Below are 18,523 nucleotides of genomic sequence, written 5' to 3' on the forward strand. Positions count from 1 at the left end.
AGTTATGCCTTAAGGCCTCTAACTTTGGAATATAAAGTTAGGTCTTAAGGACGACTAACTTTGATAGGTCTTAAGGCCAACTAACTTTGAAATATAAAGATCTTAAGGCCTGACTTGACTAACTTTGGAACCTAAAGTTATGCTTTAAGGCTTAACTTGACTAACTTTGGAATATAAAGTTAGGTCTTAAGGCCTGACTTGACTAATTTTGAAATATAAAGTTATGTCTTAAGACCTGACTTGACTAACTTTAGAATCTAAAGCTATGCCTTAAGGCCTGACTTGACTAACTTTGAAATATAAAGTTGGGCCTTAAGGCCTGACTTGACTAACTTTGGAATCTAAAGTTATGCCTTAAGACCTAACTTGACTAACTTTGGAATATAAAATTAGGTCTTAATGCATAACTTGACTAACTTTGGAATATAAAGTTATGTCTTAAAGCCTGACTTGACTAACTTTGAAATCTAAAGTTAGGCCTTAAGGCCTGACTTGACTAACTTTGGAATCTAAAGTTGGGCCTTAAGGCCTAACTTGACTAACTTTAAAATCTAAAGTTATGCCTTAAAGCCTGACTTGACTAACTTTGGAATCTAAAGTTGGACCTTAAGGCCTAACTTGACTAACTTTAGAATCTAAAGTTATGCCTTAAAGCCTAACTTGAATAACTTTGGAATATAAAGTTAGGCTTAAGGTCTAACTTGACTAACTTTAGAATATAAAATTAAACCTTAAGGCAAAACTTCCTATTATATACACTTACAAGTTTTGCCCAATAAGGCAAACTTAGTTTGATGACTGTTCAATTTATTTTTCATATAAAAATTCAATTAGATTTGCCTCGAGGCAAAACTTTCAATTATATACACTTACAAGTTTTGCCTAATAGGGCGAACTTAGCTTGATGATTATTCAATTTTGTTTTTGTATAAAAATTCAACTAGTTTTGTCTCGAGGTAAAACTTATATTATATACACTTACAAGTTTGCCTAATAAGGCAAACTTAGTTTGATAATTATTTAATTTATTTTTCATATAAAAATTCAACTAGTTTTGCATCGAGGCAAAACTTCCTATTATATACACTTACATTTTTTGCCCAAATAAGTCAAAAATTAAAGACCAGCGCGTTTGAAGGACAATCCATGCAAAAAAAAAATGAAGATTATTTCATTTATTTTTTATATAAAAATTTAATAAGTTTTGCCTATACACTTAGAAGTTTTGCCCAAGAAGGCAACCTTAGCTTGAAGATTATTTAATATATTTTTTAGATAAAAATTCAACTAATTTTGTCTTAAGGCAAGACTTCCCATTCTATACACTTACAAGTTCCTGCCTAATAAGGCAAACAACTGACTTGACTAGGAGTAAATAAATATAACCTATATTCATTTTTGTATTCAGAAAATCGTGATGTCCAGAAAAGTCAAGTCACAACCCCTACCATCAGACCTTTTCTTAGCAGCCATTACTGGTCCACGAGACCTCCTCTTCACGGAGGGACAAGAATTATCATTGGAGTAGGTAGAGTAGCGGGTCATGTTCATAAGAGAGAAAACTCTAGCAGAAGGGCTGCTTCTTAAATTTAACAAACTAACTGAAGTTGTTTCCCTGAGGGATGAGCAACTCTTTAATGACCAAAGCTGAGCAAATAAAAGATTCTACATTAGCCACAGGAAGTGTAGATGAAGATGCCACAACATTCAATGATATCAACTACTATCAAAGTAGGTGTAAGCAAAGAATATATAGTTGTTCAACTTAGAAATATAAAAGAGTAGCAATTCATTAGTTTCAAAGAGTAGCATTTCATCAAGCATCTGGCATGCCAACAATAATCATAGGAAAAATGAGTGAAGCAACAACACTGTGCACTTTCACTTTGCATCTTGCTCTTCACTTGCACCTAAGCTAACAATTACAACAAACATTATTTAGAAACAGAATCAGAGGCTTCAATATTCCTACAATTCTCTTGAGACTAAAGATAAATCAACGTCTTGCAATATATTGGACAAAGACCACGGGCCTGTAGATTTCTCTTTGACCAAATACGTAAGGATCCAAGAAAAGGGTTCCATTATTCTAGTCTCGATTCAGTTACAACAAATTTTCTTATTCTTCAGTTGTTTCTTTCGATAATCAACAAGGGGTGAAGTAAAAATGGAGTCGTGCTTCTAGGTTGGAGGGCATTTTGGTCCAAGAAAATCCATTAAATGAAAGGAAGAGCAAAAATTAAAGACTGCCCATTTTGAAGGGCAAAAATTAAAGACCACCCATTTTGAAGGATGTGCAATTTTTTGAAAAAAAAAACCACCGATATTAACATGTTCCAATAAGCTATTAAGGGTACTTCGGGTAAAGCAAAAATGGGTATCTTGCTAACATACTACATTCATGTAGTATGTTAGCAAGACCCATATAAGTACACAAAAATAATCTATATGACGAATAGATGGTCCAACTTGCACCCTACCAAATTTCAGGAAGGTTTAGTTTTCAAGTGCCAGATGATGCAGAAAGCTTATTGTTAGATAATTTCTAACTATCAAATTTCTATTAATTGCATGCCCTTTTTTAAGGACCAAGATACGTAGAAAGCTCTGATCGTGTTAGGGGCAGACGAATAAGAGGGAAGACGTCTCATTTTCATTTATTGTGTATCATAGTTTCTGCACAGGGTTAACTCGAACATATGAAAAAAATCCACAAACTTACAATTTGTGGCATTTAATCTTACTGCACCATCTCTCTCGCAGCAGTTCCCTACAAACAAATTGCATTCGAAGGCTTAAACAATGTAGGAGAATGGAGTGTCTTTGTTCATCCATATGCCGGTGGCTCTCTTCAATACTCATCCTAAGTTATTAGGCAACCAAAACCAGTGCAATGGTCTTAAATCATTTCTTCTCATATAGGAAGACCTAATTCAGAAATCTTGCCAATCCTTTTGTCAATTGTAGTCCTTTGCTGACGCAGATGTGATGCCATTGAAGCAACCTGAGTGACATACTCAGGTAAACATGAGGACATCCAATGCAGATTTAAATCAAAACTAGATAGTAGAAATTGATGAACATATGCAAAAAACATTTGTTCGCCAAGGGAGCTTACATCTGCTCTTAGCTTTAAAGCCTCTCTACCCGGAATTTCCCGCAGCACATCCATCAAATCTATCAGTTGAGAAAGAGAAGTTGCATTAAGTTTTCCATTGAACATCAACAAAGAAATTGTTAGCTTACATGGGGATTTGAAATGAAGTTTCCAGAAAATCCATCCAACTACCTTTAGAAAAGGAGTCTTGTCTTTATTACAAAAAATACAAATGAAATAAGAAATCATTTGTTAATAGGGAAGTTTTCTTTACATCAAAAACACAAATGAAACAAGGTACGGCCTTGATTTTTCATGTCTATCAAGTCCTTTGATGGAAGGACATGGATAGCATAACTAAAAAGGTATCGTTTCATAATACAACAATCTAAATCAATACATCCCTAGGAAGATAACAAGATGCAGACCGATCAGCCGCTTTCCAATTACAGCAAAACAGCAGGTTTATTCACTACTCTAGCCTGTCCTTATATCTGCCTCCAATAAGCACCTTAATATTTTTTTCCTTTTAATATTTTTTTCCAAAACCAGGCACTTTATGCATTCCCAAATAGTGCAAACTATATGGGAACCAGAATTTGTATAAGATAAAACCTTCTTCAATTAGCAAAGCAATACCTAGTTTTACCCAAAAACTCATGCTTTCATGTAACAGATGATAAGTCTAAGACTAGAAAGCCTTCATTCTGCAGCATCTGCAAATCTTCTCTTAATTTAGAGGAAATAAAGTGGTTGCTAGACCATGGGTCCATTCAAGAGAAAGGTTTTGCATTGGTTGCAGACTCATGTAGCAAACAATGAGAAGCAGAGGGTAATGAAGGAAATGAGCAAAAGTACTTATTCATAAAATAATAAGGAAAGTAGGGTACACTTACCAGCAGCTTGAGCTTCAGCCTTGTAGACCGATTTTGCAACGCTTTGGATCTTATTTCCAGCATCCCTAAGAATCTAAAAGATCAAATGCAGAAGCTACAAAGACAACCACACAAACAAACATACAGAAAAGACATACATGAGATCAGAATAGCCGCGTTTCATATCCTTTTCAGCGAGAGCCGCTCTTTCAAGCAGTTTTTTACTCTCTTTCTTCATTAAGTCAACAGACAGGCCCAACTCTTTCACATTATTATCAGCTTTACTAAACTTGGCCTGAAAAGTTGAATTACTACTTTAATCAGATTAAAAAAGATGACATATGCTCAGGACTGAATCATGTCAGCTGCTTAGTCAAAGCTCCCAATGGAAGTTTTAGAACAAGAGGCATATAAAATAACTGAACTTTTGTTTTTTTTTTTTGCATGAACAAGGGAGTAGACTACCTCCTCACTCTGGAAACGGCCCAGTGTTTGACGAAACAGAAATCTTCTAGGTCCTGCAGGAAGATGTCATTTAGATCAGCAGAGAAGATACCTTGATATTAGCTACCAAAAACTTATGTCATTATTCAGCGAATGCAACTAAGGAATAAGCATCCTTGGAGAGACAAAAAACAAAAACTTAGCAATACACATGCTTGTTTATGGAACCTAAACAGATCTCCTGATTCTTCAAAACTGGCAACTCCTAAAAACGAGAACCCATCTTGCTAGATGAACCAAACATTATTTCAAGGGAAAACTCATTTAAAGCAAGCACGCTTAAATCCTCCAACATTCAGGTCCTTAGTGATATGATCCTCAAATGGTTCTAAAAAGAGATAATTAGTTAAAGCAAATGCAACCTAAAATATGGCTATTGGTTTTGGCAAATATTGCAGTGAAACAAGGCATCAATCTGAAGGAGATCAAGTTTGAGGACCACAATATTATCCTTTCTGTACTGAAGTTGCATTACAGAACAATTTGTAATCAATAGATGTGGCTATAAGAGGTTGTGTCTGGAAACAAGCATGAGAAGGGACATAGCAAACAGCAAAAGATGGACCCCACTAATTGAATTTTTTTCCCATAAAAGTACATTCTGTATGCTAAAATCAGTAAGTGAAGCGAATTCAAAGCTACATATTCAATTCTGGATAAATGACCACGGGTAAGGATAGAGCAGGACAAAGAGAGCAATATCGTGTTGAATACAAACTTGGGCGAATCTAGCATGTCATGCTGTATATCTATGAAACACAGAAACAAAAATATGCATACATTGGTGTAGGATATCAACCCTTGTATAACACCAATGGGATACAAACCCTGAGCAATCCCAGTTCCTTTATTATGTAAAATATCCAGAAGACAGATATATTTTTTCCACAAAGAAGAAAGGGAAGTCAGAGGGTGGAAAACCTAAGAAAAGGAAGGGGCAAGGATTCCCCCCGTATTCTTCCCTTGCTCGACCAGAACCTTTTTCAAATCATACTGCAAATAGGGCAATCGTAGCTGTATCAGAAGATCCACAAGCTGAGGAAGAGTTGCATATGGTGATTACCAGGTGGAAAAGGTGGGAAGTAGGGGGGGGGGGGGGGGGGGGGGAGGTGACGAAGGGGAGGAGAACCAGTAATTGGTTATTTCAAAAAGGGACATGGAGTGGGTGGATCAAAATGTCCTGCGACTCAGGAAATTTTTAGGGGTTTCCTACGATGATTTTGAGGATAGGGTTATAGGATTATGAATGGACATTGTGCAAGAACAAGGGAAGTTAGTAGTGCGAAGGAGCGGGACAGAAGGTGGGCATGGAGGAGAATGGGTAAAAATTTGAAGCGAGCGAAAAGAACATCGGAGTGCACAAGACGAAAGGGGAGGGGAGAAAAATGGAGAGGATGTGAGTGAATGGGGGGAGGGAAGTGAAATATAAAGATAGGTTTTGGCAAAAGATGAAGGAAGTTGATTAGATCCTATTCTTATTAATAGGGAACGGAAGTCCATGGGGTTTCTTTGCAAGTTCCAGAGGGTTAAGATAGGCTGTTCACTCTCCAAAGTTATTTATTCTAGTAACAGAGGCCTTAACTAAGATGATGGATAGGGCAGTTGCTGGCAGATCTTTCAAGGCATTTTAAGCTAGTATGTCAGAATGTTACACCTTTTATTCACAGATACTCTTGTGTTTTGTGATGATACTCTTGTGTTTTGTGATGCATATGAAGCTCAACTACTGTATCTAAGACAGTTTTGTGGTTCCCGGTTATGTCGGTATTAAGGATCAATCTAAAAAGTGTGAAATCATTGCCACGGAAGAGATAAAATATGGAATAGTTGCATAGTCATTCGGTTGCGGGATCAGGTAGTCTACAACTTAAATGGCCTGCCACTTGGAGCATCAAACTAGAAGCACCAGTGTGAAACCCAGCAATTAGAAAAAGTAAAAAGATCAGTGAAATGGAAAAAGAGGTTCTTATTGAAAGGAGACAAGGAGGTATTAATTAAGAGCACCCAATCTAGCATCCAACACATCATATACTCCTTCTGCCCAATTTATGTGACACTTTTCGTTAATCGAGAGTCAATTTAACTAATCTTCAAAGCTAAATTGGATTAGATCAACTTAATATTTTAAAAATTAAAATTTAGATATTCAAAAACTATATGAAAACTACTACAAAACTCTTCTCATGTCAATGTGATAAAAAAATACATTTTAAAATGTTGATCAAAGGTCACACAGTTTGAATTGAGAAGCAAAAAGTGTCTCGTAAGTTGGGACAGAGGGAGTATCTCTCATGCATGCGCCAATTGGTGGTACAAATTGGTTGGAGCGACTTTAAAGGTATTTTCTATGAGACACAAAGGAGGACAATAAACAAGTTTCATTTGGTTAATTAGAGGTGGTAACTTTCCCAATGAAAGATGATGGGCTCGTCGTAAACGATTTGAGGTTCTTTAACAAAATCCTACAGCAGAAGTGGCTAAAATGGTTAGAAAACGAAATGCAGTCCCCTTAGAGGATAGTTCTAGTATAAAGTGCGAACTCGACAAAGGGGATGGAGGAGCAAAACTATTGCCTTACCCTACAAAATGCAGGGTATGGAGAAACTTCACAGAGGTGTGGGATGAATTCAGCGGAAACATCACTTTAGTAGTTGAGATTAGGGGCACAATAAGTTTCTAGACACGTATGTGGCGACTGGCGACATGGTATTAGTGAGTACACTCTGAGCAGTGCTTTCTCAACAATCAATTATATCTCGAACCAAAGCGAATAACAACAGCACAAGTACACAGGGATCAAGAAAGCAGGCTCTTTGAAGTATGAAGTTCAAAAGAAACTTAGAGAACTGAATGATGGAGGTTCAAAACCACATAGAATCACTTTACAAGTAGTGTAGCAGTTTCTTTTTGCTAGTATATTCCTAAATAGGCTAGTAAGGAGAGTGGAGACATTTTTCCCTATTAGTCAGTATAGATTTGCTACAGCTCTGAGAAAAGGTGTGCTTCTTTTGGTTGGCAGCAAGTGGACTCATCCTCATCAGTGAAAACATGAGAAAAAGAAGGTTAGCACATATGCCATCTGGTGTTATAGGTGCAAGCCCTCGAGTAAAAATATGAACCATTTATTGGTATAGTGCCAAGTAATAATAAAACTCTAGTAGACAGAGTTGAATCTGTTGAAAATGCAATGGTCAATATTGGCAACTGTTAGAGATGTGCTAAGTACAGAAGGAAAAAACAAGATGCAGAGTTGTTACCATCTCAAAAAAAAAAAAAAAGATGCGGAGCATGGAACGTAGTCTGTTCGGAACTTATGTCAGGGGCGAATTTAGGTAGAAAATTTGGGGCACGTGAACCCATGGTCTCTTCATGGGTTCACGTGAACCCATGAAGAGAACTTATGTCATGGCACGTGAACCCATGGTCTCTACATACCAGGTATTTTATGTATATATTTTCTAAAATTAGTATAATATCATCTTCCGGAACCCATGCTACAAGAAGGTTAAATGGTGCACTTGGTAAAGGTTGAGTTATATACCTAGAGGACTAGGGATCAATTCCCACTTAACACATTTTTTCCTTCTTTTTTTTAGTGGTGAACCCATGTTCTAAAAATCCTAGATTCACCTCAGCTTATGTGGATGTTGTGGAATGAGAAAAAGGGAGAGAAGGGATGAAAAAAGTTTTTGCAACTTAGGACTAACCCTTTACTTTTAGTCAATTTTTGGTGCAGCCAAAAAGTTCCTGTTAGTAACTTAGTTTAGAGGAGTGGATAAGATTTGTTGAGAACTGTATTCTGTATTATTCTGTATGTCACTGGTACATTGAGCGTTTTTTTCTTTTTGGGTAGTGTTAACATTGGTACATTGAGTGTTTGCCCATACCATCAATCAAATTATTGCTTTTACAAATATCAAATAATTATTAATCCCAATTCAATACTTTTGGAGCCATTATATAGTTTTGAAAGGCAGAGGTATTGCAATTTAAGCAAAAATAATAGGTTAAAAACTAAAATTCTTAACTACTTCATTGTCAAAAGAAAAAAAAGAAAAATCTTAACTAGGAGAAGAAAACGCAATGGACCACATCCTAAAAGAAAAGAACAAAAAGAAGTTGCCTCTCACTTTAGGCAAATACATATGTTGGGGCTGCTTTTTATGTAATATCATATTATACATTCGAGACCTTTCTATGCTGTTGTAATCTTGGTTTTGTTTTCATTTCTTTGGTGACTATGACCAGTTTACCTATCGAGTTTTATTATAATAATGATGAATACTGATAGGAAAGCAAAGATGCCAAAGTTCAAAAGGGAAAACATCAGCCATTATCAAAGTACTACTATTTTCAGTTACATTAGTTCGCCTCCTAACAGAGGTGCTGAAGCAATCACTTATACCACATATAAAAAATTCAACGACAGTGTTATTAACAGCATATTAATTTTTTCTATAAAAACCTTTCCTACAAAGAAATGATTCTTCTTTTTTGTGGGGTTAGTGGTTGGGATGAACTGTTCACACTTACAAACTGAAGGATGCAAAGATCTCCTAAATTGATCTACTTACAAATGGCACATTCGCTAAATCTCAACATCAAAAATAACAAAAGATTTTGAAAACAAAACGCAAATGCCACCTATTTCATACACTGTTGTCTAGGAGCTTAGAAAGTCACAATAAGTTTGTCACTGCATATTGGAGATGGGCTCTTATCCAGTCACAGGCTTATATCCTTTATCTCCCACTATAATAACTTAAATTTCAATATGTCTATTAATTTGAGAAAACTTTTGAAGCGTTGTTAATCTTCATTTAACTGGACTGATGGATTTTTCTATGTTGAATAACTTAAACAATAAACTTAGGGCTCGTTTGGTTGGAAACAGCTTATCCCGGGATAACTAATCCCGGGATAAGTTATCCCGAGATTAGTTATTCCACCCTCAAGGTGGGATAAAAAAACACTCTAATCCCGGGATAACTAATCCCGGGATTAGTTATCCTGAGTTTTTTTTCCAACCAAACGTGGGATAAGGCGGTACTAATTTTTATCCCAGGACTATTTTCTCCATCCATCATACCAAACGAGCCCTTAAGGTTTAGCCACACTCCACAGTCATCTCAACATTTTAAAATAATCAATGAGGAATCCTCAGAAAAACAATGAGGATAGGAGTCAGTATACAAAAGGAATGCCATTTCTTCTAGCAATCTAAGTAAAGATTAAGTTCATACCTAGTCAATCGCCAGCATATTGTGCATGAAAAATGAAAAACAAAAATAAGTACATCTAATACCTCGCATGAGGAGGAGGCCGGCAGCAATACCAATTCCCCCAGCCATAGCAGGGTGCTCTCTCACAGTTACCAACTCATCTGAAAGGATAGATTGAAGAGCATTTATAGGAGAAAAATCTATTTACCAAGTTAATCTCTAAATCAGATTCCTATTGTAAGATTAATAAAGTCACAATGGTCTTGTCACATTCCAAAAGATAACAATAAAAAGTAAGGATATGTATGTAGGAATAAAGGAGAATATCACTCAGGCATTCCTTTTTATTCCCTCGGATAAGTAAAGAGTAAATTGAAGTTATACACGAAAGCACCAAGACAGTGAATAAAGTACCCTAGCACAGGTAGAAAAATAGGAACTAGCCTAATTTAAAGGCTAATTAGGCTTACAAAAAGGACAAAGAACAGTGAAAAGCTCATCAGCTCCTTGAACAGCTTTTTCCTGCCCAAGGAAGCATGCAAAGCCACTTTATCATGTTCATTGGTAAAGATTCTCCCCAAGTCATCGACTACATTTTTTTTCCCATTTCAATGACCCCCAATCAGGCAAAGCGGGCTTCATCATTTTTTACAGAATGTTGACTCCCTGCCATGCCAATAAAGATTCCTCAATGGAATGAGGCATTGTTCGATGGATTTTTTCAAGAAAGCAGAGCATAATGAAAGGTCATACACGATCTCACAGTAGGGGAAAAGGTGATTGACAGAATTCGTTTATATTTACATGTATGAGAAGCAAGTGTGCAAGACTGATATCATCTATAAACCAATGAGGGTTCACTTGTTTTTGAAAATGTGCAACAAAAGCTTGTTGACCAACAAATGATGAAAAGCATTCCAATTACAAAGCATAGAAGGTAGACAAGTAATCAATTTTAGATCTAACCATTCAGGAGGGTAGAAGCACAGTAGTCAATACTAAACTATACAAAGGCATGTGCAAGTAACCTTTAATTTTCCTGAAGAAAACCTCTTCATAAGTTTTATACTCGGCTTGTATCTTTGGCATAAAATCCTGCAAAACATTACTTATAGATTAGAATTGGCAATAAAGATAAGATAATATGGAAAGATTTAGATGGAACCCCGAAGCAAATGAACCTTTGGCCTTACTCAACCTCAAAAGCTAGCTCATGAGGTGAAGGATTCCCTAACACCATATAAGAAGACAACAACACATTCCCTCAACAAATGTGGGGTCAACGTTGCCAAAGGCTGTTTAATCTCTGAAACTAGGTAAGAAAATTAGGTTGTCCCTTCACCTCGCGTAGGTGGTGCATTGATTTAGTGCTGGCACCAAGGCGCTAAGGACTCGTTTGGACATGCACATTATTTCAGATATTTGAATTATTATTTTTTTGAGAAACTGGTACTGATTTCAGATATTTGAATAATATTTGCAAATTAATGTGTAGTTCACGATTTGGTCAATTATTTCAACTTCAACTTGAAATAGGGAATTTGAAAAACTGGTTTGAGGGATATTTCAAGTGAAATAATGGTTTTCACTCACAAAATGTCAACTTTTTCCACTGAAATTCATGTCCACACACAATTTCAACTTCCAAAAATTATTTTTCACCTTCAACTTCAAATACTCTTATTTTCAACTTCAACAAAATATTCCAAAAGTGTACGAAGTTGTGCATACTCAACCCCATGGGCTCGGTCTTGAAGTCATAAATCCAAGTCAATTATATTTATTTATAGTTCTTTTCAGTTTTCCGTTTAGGTTCCTTATGTAACACTATGGTTATATAATGAGTGGCTCGACTCGGGATCGCTAATTATTTCCATAACTGAACAGAATCACTAGTAGTTATGGTCTTGCGGGTCAAGTCATTCTTCTTGGCAAGTTAAGATTATTGGAAGCAAGTTGTTCAGGATTGAGTAATAGAATTGCTTTTGCCGGACTTCAAGATTGCTTCCTGGAGCTTAATTTTAAGGAGGTGATCTTTAGAGAAAGGGTAAATCATTTTCTAGTTAGCCTTAATTTTTTTCTTCCCAACTTTTAATTTTGGGGTCATTAGTCCTGGTTTATGGAAAGATGTAGTCACAGCTAAACATGGCATGCTTAATCATTGGTCTACTAAGCTGGCAAGAAGCCCTCATGAAACTAGACCTTGGAAATACATTTTGCTAAACTACGGGATGATTTTGTCCCCAACAATTACTTCAAAGTAGGGAATGAATCAGACATAAAGTTATGGAAAGACAAGTGGCTGGTCAGCACCCTGAAAAATGAGTTCCCCCATGTCTTTTTACTAGCAAGCAATCATGATTCATCAATTGCTCAAAACAGAGATGGGAATGCATGGAATCTACAACTGAGAAGGAACCTTGATTGGGAAATGGAGAGTTTGGTTGAGCTACTTACAAGACTAGAAAATTGTACTTTGAACCCTCAGGAGAGGAACACTATAGCCTGGAGCAATTCAGATGACATGGTATACATAGTTAAGGCAGGATATGCTCATTACATTTCAAGAAATTTGACTCTTGGCCACGGAAGTTAGAGTGGAGAACAAAGTTACCACTAAAGTCATCTGCTTTAGCTGCACAGCTTTGCACGTAGCATGCTTGGCCCCGGGAAATCTCAGGAAAAGAAGCATACAATTGGCAAACGGATGCTATATGTGTAAATCTAATGCCAAAAGTGTCAACCACCTGCTCCTCCACTGTATAATAGCTTTTGAGATATGGAATATGTTCTTCTCATTTTTTTGGTAGGTGTTGGGTCATGCTTTTCAACATCAAAGAGGCCTATCGGAGCTGGAGCTCATACAAAGTTGACAAGGCCATCAAGAACATCGGGCTGACGGTCCCTTCCTGGAGCTGCTTTTTGGTGGTTTAGTCAGAAGATGTTTTGATGGAATCTCAACTTCGTGTCACTCTCTAGAAGCAAAACGTTTAACCCAACTTTTTTTTTTTTTTTTGGATTTGTCAGTTCACTAGTCATAGCATAGTTTTAGTTGCCAGAACTGACAAGATATTTCTTTTTGTTAAGTTCATCTAAGTAAATTTTTGCATCCACTTGATTCCATTAATGAAATTATTACTTCATCAAACAAAGTAATAATTCCGTGTCTGCTTATCTCCAGTGGAACTTTCCATATCAATTCAGGCCACCCAACCAAGTGGTCTCACAAGAAAATGGTAACCCTTCAAACTTCTATGAGGACAGGCCATGGCACAATGGTAGAACTGCTCTCCGGTAACCTATAGATCATGAGTTCAAGGTGCAAAACAACCTTTTTGCATAAATGCAAAGGGAAGGCTATGTATTATAAACCCCCACTCCCCATACCAACACTTCATGCATGGGGAAAGTCTGTTTTATTCCTTCAAACTCAAGCAATATAACTATTAAGGGGTCGTACGGAAGGAGATATTAGAGAAAATATTACTGGTACTAGCTTTGGTATTATTTAACCCCTTGTTTGGTAGTGTTTTCAACCTATGTTAGTAATGATGGGATTAGTTATATGTTGTAATTATTTTTTATTGATTGCTTGGTCTGTTGTATTCAATGAATAGGGTGTATTAGAGTAAGAATAGTACTGGCATTAGTTATATATAGATTTTCTATGTATAAGACTAGTACTGAATTGGGATGTGTACATAATTTAAAGAAAACCACTACCACACAAGGGATTAATCATAATAAAATTAATAAATGCATTATTTTCTCTAATACATCCTACCAAACGACCCCTAACAGGGAATATGGCTATAAAAAGAGAAACAAATAGATGGGGTTTAAATATGTTACCCCTTCATTTTGTATAAATATCTCCTAGCTGGAAGATTAAGGCCTCATTTGTTTGCACTTAATGGAGGTCTGAATCTGAATGGTTCAGACCTTAGGTCATTAAGTGCATTTGTTTACATTAAAATCTAAGAACTTATTAGGGCTGAATAGGTCTTAATCATTAAGATCTTGAACCAAGTCTTAATATCATTAAGAGATATTTTTATATGGATAATTTTTACCACCAGCTCCAACCCCACCTCAACACCCAACCCCACCCCTCCACCTCAACCCCACCCCACCCCACCACCCACCCTCCACTCCAACCCCACCCCACCACCAACCCCACCTTCACCCCCCACCAACCCACCTTCACCCCTACCCCCCACCCCCACTTCCCACCACCCTACCCCCTCCACCCCCACCCACCACCACTACAAAGCATCTCCACCATTACTAGCGAAAATAAATGCTTCATTTTTTTATCAAATAATATTTTATTTTATTAAATTTGTTTTATTTTATAATATTTAGTTACTTTTTTATTTGAATTATATAATTATTGAGTTTAAATAAATACATTATGCACATTCAGATGTTGGAAAACAAACAATCAGTGTTCAGACCTAGAGACAACATCTTAATCATTCGGTTCAGATATGCATTCAGATTCATCTTAATGAAAACAAATGAGGCCTAAGACACCCCCAACTCAAAGTACAGAAAACACAAAATAACAACAATATACCAATTGTAATTCCACAAGTGAGGTCTGGGAAGGGTAGGATGTACACAGACCTTACCCTTATTTTTGTGGAGTAGAGAGCTTGTTTCCCATACACACTCGCTCAAAATAAAAATAAGACAGAATACAAAACAAATGCAGCAACAGATAGTAATACCAAAATAGTTAACACAAAATAATCCACACAAAAAGAAAAAAAAACAGCGGACATGCTATTCATAGCATTAATAGAAAACCCGGGATAGGAGAAAAGGGAGGGGGGGTAATTAAATGAATAGTGACCTGAAGAGTGCGAAGGTGAGTGGAGGAAGTATTTTGAATGTTGCGGGCAGAGCGAATGGCGGAATCAGTAGACTGTTGGACAGTGCGAGGCAGATCCTCTGATATGTAAGTGTGCCATGCTTTGTTGTTGTTTTGCAAAGGCGATGACTTATTCATATCATCAACAGGAAGGGCGGCTTCTTCTCCCATCTTCCCTCTCTATTCTATTCTCCACAGAACGAATTCGAAATGGCAAAGGGAAATCCTCCTTATTCGGCAAATGTTCTAAATGCAAAAATTCCAAATTATGAATTAAGAGGCAAAATGACTTTTTTCAGTCTTAAATCTCAATTAAACATGATTAGGCTCCGTTTTCTTTTCCAAAATTTTTTATTCTAAAATAAAACATTGATTACGGGGCTATTAAGTTGAATTAGGGTCTATAATAGAATTATTAAGGCTTGTTTGGAAGTACATGGATTGGATTTGAGTGTAATTGGGTCTAATTACACAATTTGACCTATTTGTTTGGTCAAGTAATTACTTGGTTACGAGAGAATTGAGTGTAATTAGGAGTGAGTAATTACACTCTTCAATTTTCAAGGAGGATTGAGAATTGGGTGTATTACAAGGTAATCTTTCAAAATTCCTGAAAGAATTCTTCTTCATTCATCTTAAAATGCTCATATTGCTTGTTTGATAAGGCAATTTTCGACTTCTTTAACCTGACTTGTATCTTCATGTGTTGTCTGTAAAATGTCTATACTTCTTTGGCATATTTGTAAGAGGAGATAATGTTATATTCATCAAGTCTATTGCCATAAATAAGCAACTTCTTGGCTTTGGCGTTCTTCTGGATTGCCTTGATGTCTTCTTCTTCTTTATAATCTCTTCTTTCTTTTTGGCTAGTCACCTTTCCTTTCTCGTATGGGAATTGTAGGACTATTCGTGATGATTTCCCATAACTCAAAATCTTCATTGGTTATGAAGTCTTGCATTCTTTCTTTCGTGATGATTTCCTTTCTCGTATGTGGCCATGGGAAGCATGGTAAACTTGTTGTTGAATCGCCTTTTTGAATTCCGGAAGGTGCATCCATCTTTCAGGGTGTTAGCCTTTATAGAAAGATCTAGCTCTAATACCAATTGTTGAATCGGGCGACAACCTATATACTCAAAGAGCCAGGTCTTTTGTAACAACCAGATTGGTTGTTTTGAGCTTTTAGGCTTGTTTTTTCAAAAATACTCTTCCCCTAGTTTCATCTTGGTATTTATGACTTGCGGGGATGGGTGACGCGGTTCCCAAGGAAATCGGGTGAGTTTCGGATTAGTTTTAGCTAAATTGAAAGTAAGTTAAGGAAATGGGGAAGTTTGACCAAAGTCAACATCGAGGGTAAATGCATCATTTTTGAAGTTTCGTCGATTCCATTATGTCCGGAATGTGATTTTTGACTTAGTTGGACTGTTGGTTCTAGTCCCGAGGCATTCGGGTGTGATTTGGATCGTTGGTTGAAAATCTAGTATTTTGAAGAATTGGAGTTGACCTTGGTCAACACCGGACCAAGATGACCTCTTTTGGGAATTCTAAGTGCGCGAGTAGGTTTGTTGTTATATCCTGTATTTTTACATATACGGAAAATTCGAAATAATTTTGACTTGTAAGAAGTAAGGCCATAATTTGATTTTGTTGATTTGGTATTAATGATTAAGATTGATATGTTGATTTGATATTGATGATTAAGATTGATAGCTTAATTTTAGGAATATATTGTATTGATGTAAATGATTAGGAATTGATTGTGTAATATTGTCTTTCCTTATTTAGTTTTAGAACTCATGTATAAGTACTCATTCTTATGGATTGTATATTCATTCAGAAATACAAGAAGCCCTTTCTTCTTGCTAAAAATCTTCATGGTATCAGAGCCATTGCTGCCTTTTTGAGGTGAGTTTTCTCCCTCGCAGCACTAGGGTTCCGTGTTTTATCAAAGAGGTCGAGTTTTTCTCTCTCTTTATGGTTGTCCGCACAAAAAACTCCTCCCGTTCAGTTCGTTTCTGGATTATTTTTCTTTGTTGGGGTTGCTGGAACATTCTGAGCCTATCCCTATCAGTTTTGATTTTTTTCCGATCACCGGAATTAGGATTCCGGCGTGGCAGCCAACTTTCTGGCGATTTTTTTCTGGATTTTTTTTTCAGTTCTCGGTTCGTAGGCCTATTCTAACCCTTCCCATCCAGATAATATGGGTGACACTACTTCTGGAGAGACTTTGTCTCAAGATGAAGTTCAACATCTTCGCCGTCTTCTAAACAAACTTGACTCTTCTAGTGTTGCTAGCCCCAATTATGTGCAGTCAGGTATTGCTTTTAATGCTCAGCTTAATTGTTGGATTATTGATTCTGGTGCGAATAGACACATGACAGGATCTTCTAAAGGCCTTCAAAATTACTCTCCTAGTCCCAAAGGGGATTATGTCAGAATAGCCAATGGCTCCCTAGCCCCTGTCTCTGGAACAGGTTCAATGTTTTGTACTCCTGATATTACCTTATCATCCATTCTTCATGTGCCTGATTTTCCTATTAACCTATTATCTGTTAGCGCTATCACCAAAGAACTAAACTGTAGTGTCAGATTCTTTCCTGATTATTGTGTTTTTGAAGACCTTCATCCAGGGAAAAAGATTGGCAGTGGTAGATTGCATGATGGCTTATATTTGATCGATGGAACTCGAGACTCTGGTCAGGCCTTTTTTGTAGGAAATAAGGATGTCAACCGAGAAATAATACAGTGGCATAGACGGTTGGGACACCCATCTTTTTTTGCTTTAAAAAAATTATACCCTGGTTTATTTTCTAGAACTGAGTTTGAATCTTTGTCTTGTGATGCATGTGAATATGCCAAGCACACTAAAAACTCTTATCCTCTGAGTGACAATAAAAGCACAATTCCCTTTTCGACTATTCATTCTGATGTCTGGGGTCCTACTCAAACACTTTCTTTATCTGGTAGTCGATGGTTTGTTACTTTTATCGATTGTTGCACTAGAATGACATGGGTATATCTGTTAAAAGCCAAAAGTGAAGTTTTCTCCTGTTTTAAGTCATTTCATAAGATGATTTGTACTCAGTTTGAGGCTAAGATAAAGATATTTCGAACTGACAATGACACAGAATACATGGATAAAACTTTTGGAGCTTACTTGGAGTCTTTTGGGATAATCCATCAAACTAGTTGTCCTTATACTAGTGCACAAAATGGGGTTCCTGAAAGAAAAAATAGGAATTTGTTAGAAGTAGCAAGATCCCTTTTGTTTACCATGAATCTACCAAAGCCTTACTGGGGGATGTCATTCTAGTAGCTGCCTACCTCATCAATAGAATGCCACTTTAAACTCTTAATTTCCGGAGTCCTTTAGAAGCTTTAAAGGGTAAAAATGACTATACTGTTCCTCCAAAGATATTTGGGTGTGTTTGCTTTGTTCACGCTAGGAACTCTGGGAAACTTGAACCTAGAGCTCTTAAATGTGTCTTTATTGGGTATTCTCCAACACATAAAGGGTACAAATGTTATCACCCTCCTTCTAGGAGATTCTTTGTCAGTATGGATGTCACCTTTCGGGAATCTGAGCCCTATTTCAGTATTACACCATCACCTCTTCAGGGGGAGAATTATAAGGAAGAACAGATGGTTTTTCCTAGTTCTATTGTTGAAACTACTGCCACAAGGGAAAGTGAAATTGGAGAAAGAATTCAAGGGGAGACTATTGAAACTACTGCCATAAGAGAAAGTAAAATTAGAGAAAGAATTCAGGGGGAGACTGTTGGGCATTTGGATAGGCCTGATTTGATAACTTACTCAAGGAGAAATAGAGCAGAAGAAGTCATCATGCAACCTGCCGAAGCCGAACCTTCTTCTTCTGGTGAGTTGTCTATACTTCCTAATGAGTTAGATTTGCCTATTGCTCACAGGAAAGGAGTCAGATCTTGCACTAAA

The 18,523-nt window shown here is 36.8% G+C and overlaps 1 protein-coding gene across 1 annotated transcript; it reads right to left on the reverse strand.

The window, feature by feature from the left end:
• Positions 1–2,631: 2,631 nt before the first annotated feature.
• Positions 2,632–14,936, reverse strand: LOC132626501 (RGS1-HXK1-interacting protein 1). The gene is made up of 8 exons (XM_060341410.1): positions 14,557–14,936; positions 10,727–10,793; positions 9,782–9,859; positions 4,438–4,490; positions 4,131–4,267; positions 3,994–4,058; positions 3,119–3,177; positions 2,632–3,004 (listed from the first exon to the last, which is right to left on the reverse strand). The coding sequence occupies exons 1-8, from the start codon at positions 14,743–14,745 to the stop codon at positions 2,915–2,917; spliced, it is 738 nt and encodes a 245-aa protein (XP_060197393.1). The 5' UTR covers positions 14,746–14,936; the 3' UTR covers positions 2,632–2,914.
• Positions 14,937–18,523: the final 3,587 nt, after the last annotated feature.

The sequence above is a fragment of the Lycium barbarum genome, chromosome 2 (genome assembly GCF_019175385.1).
Source record: "Lycium barbarum isolate Lr01 chromosome 2, ASM1917538v2, whole genome shotgun sequence".
Classification (NCBI taxonomy): domain Eukaryota; kingdom Viridiplantae; phylum Streptophyta; class Magnoliopsida; order Solanales; family Solanaceae; genus Lycium; species Lycium barbarum.

Excerpts from the sequence above, each read along its gene's own strand:
- LOC132626501 (XM_060341410.1), bottom strand. The coding sequence starts at position 14,745 with ATGGGAGAAGAAGCCGCCCTTCCTGTTGATGATATGAATAAGTCATCG. Across the intron at positions 9,860-10,726 it reads TTTCTTCAGGAAAATTAAAG|ATGAGTTGGTAACTGTGAGA; the intron begins GTTACTTGCACA and ends CTATCCTTTCAG. Across the intron at positions 4,491-9,781 it reads CGGCCTCCTCCTCATGCGAG|GACCTAGAAGATTTCTGTTT; the intron begins GTATTAGATGTA and ends ATCTTCCTGCAG.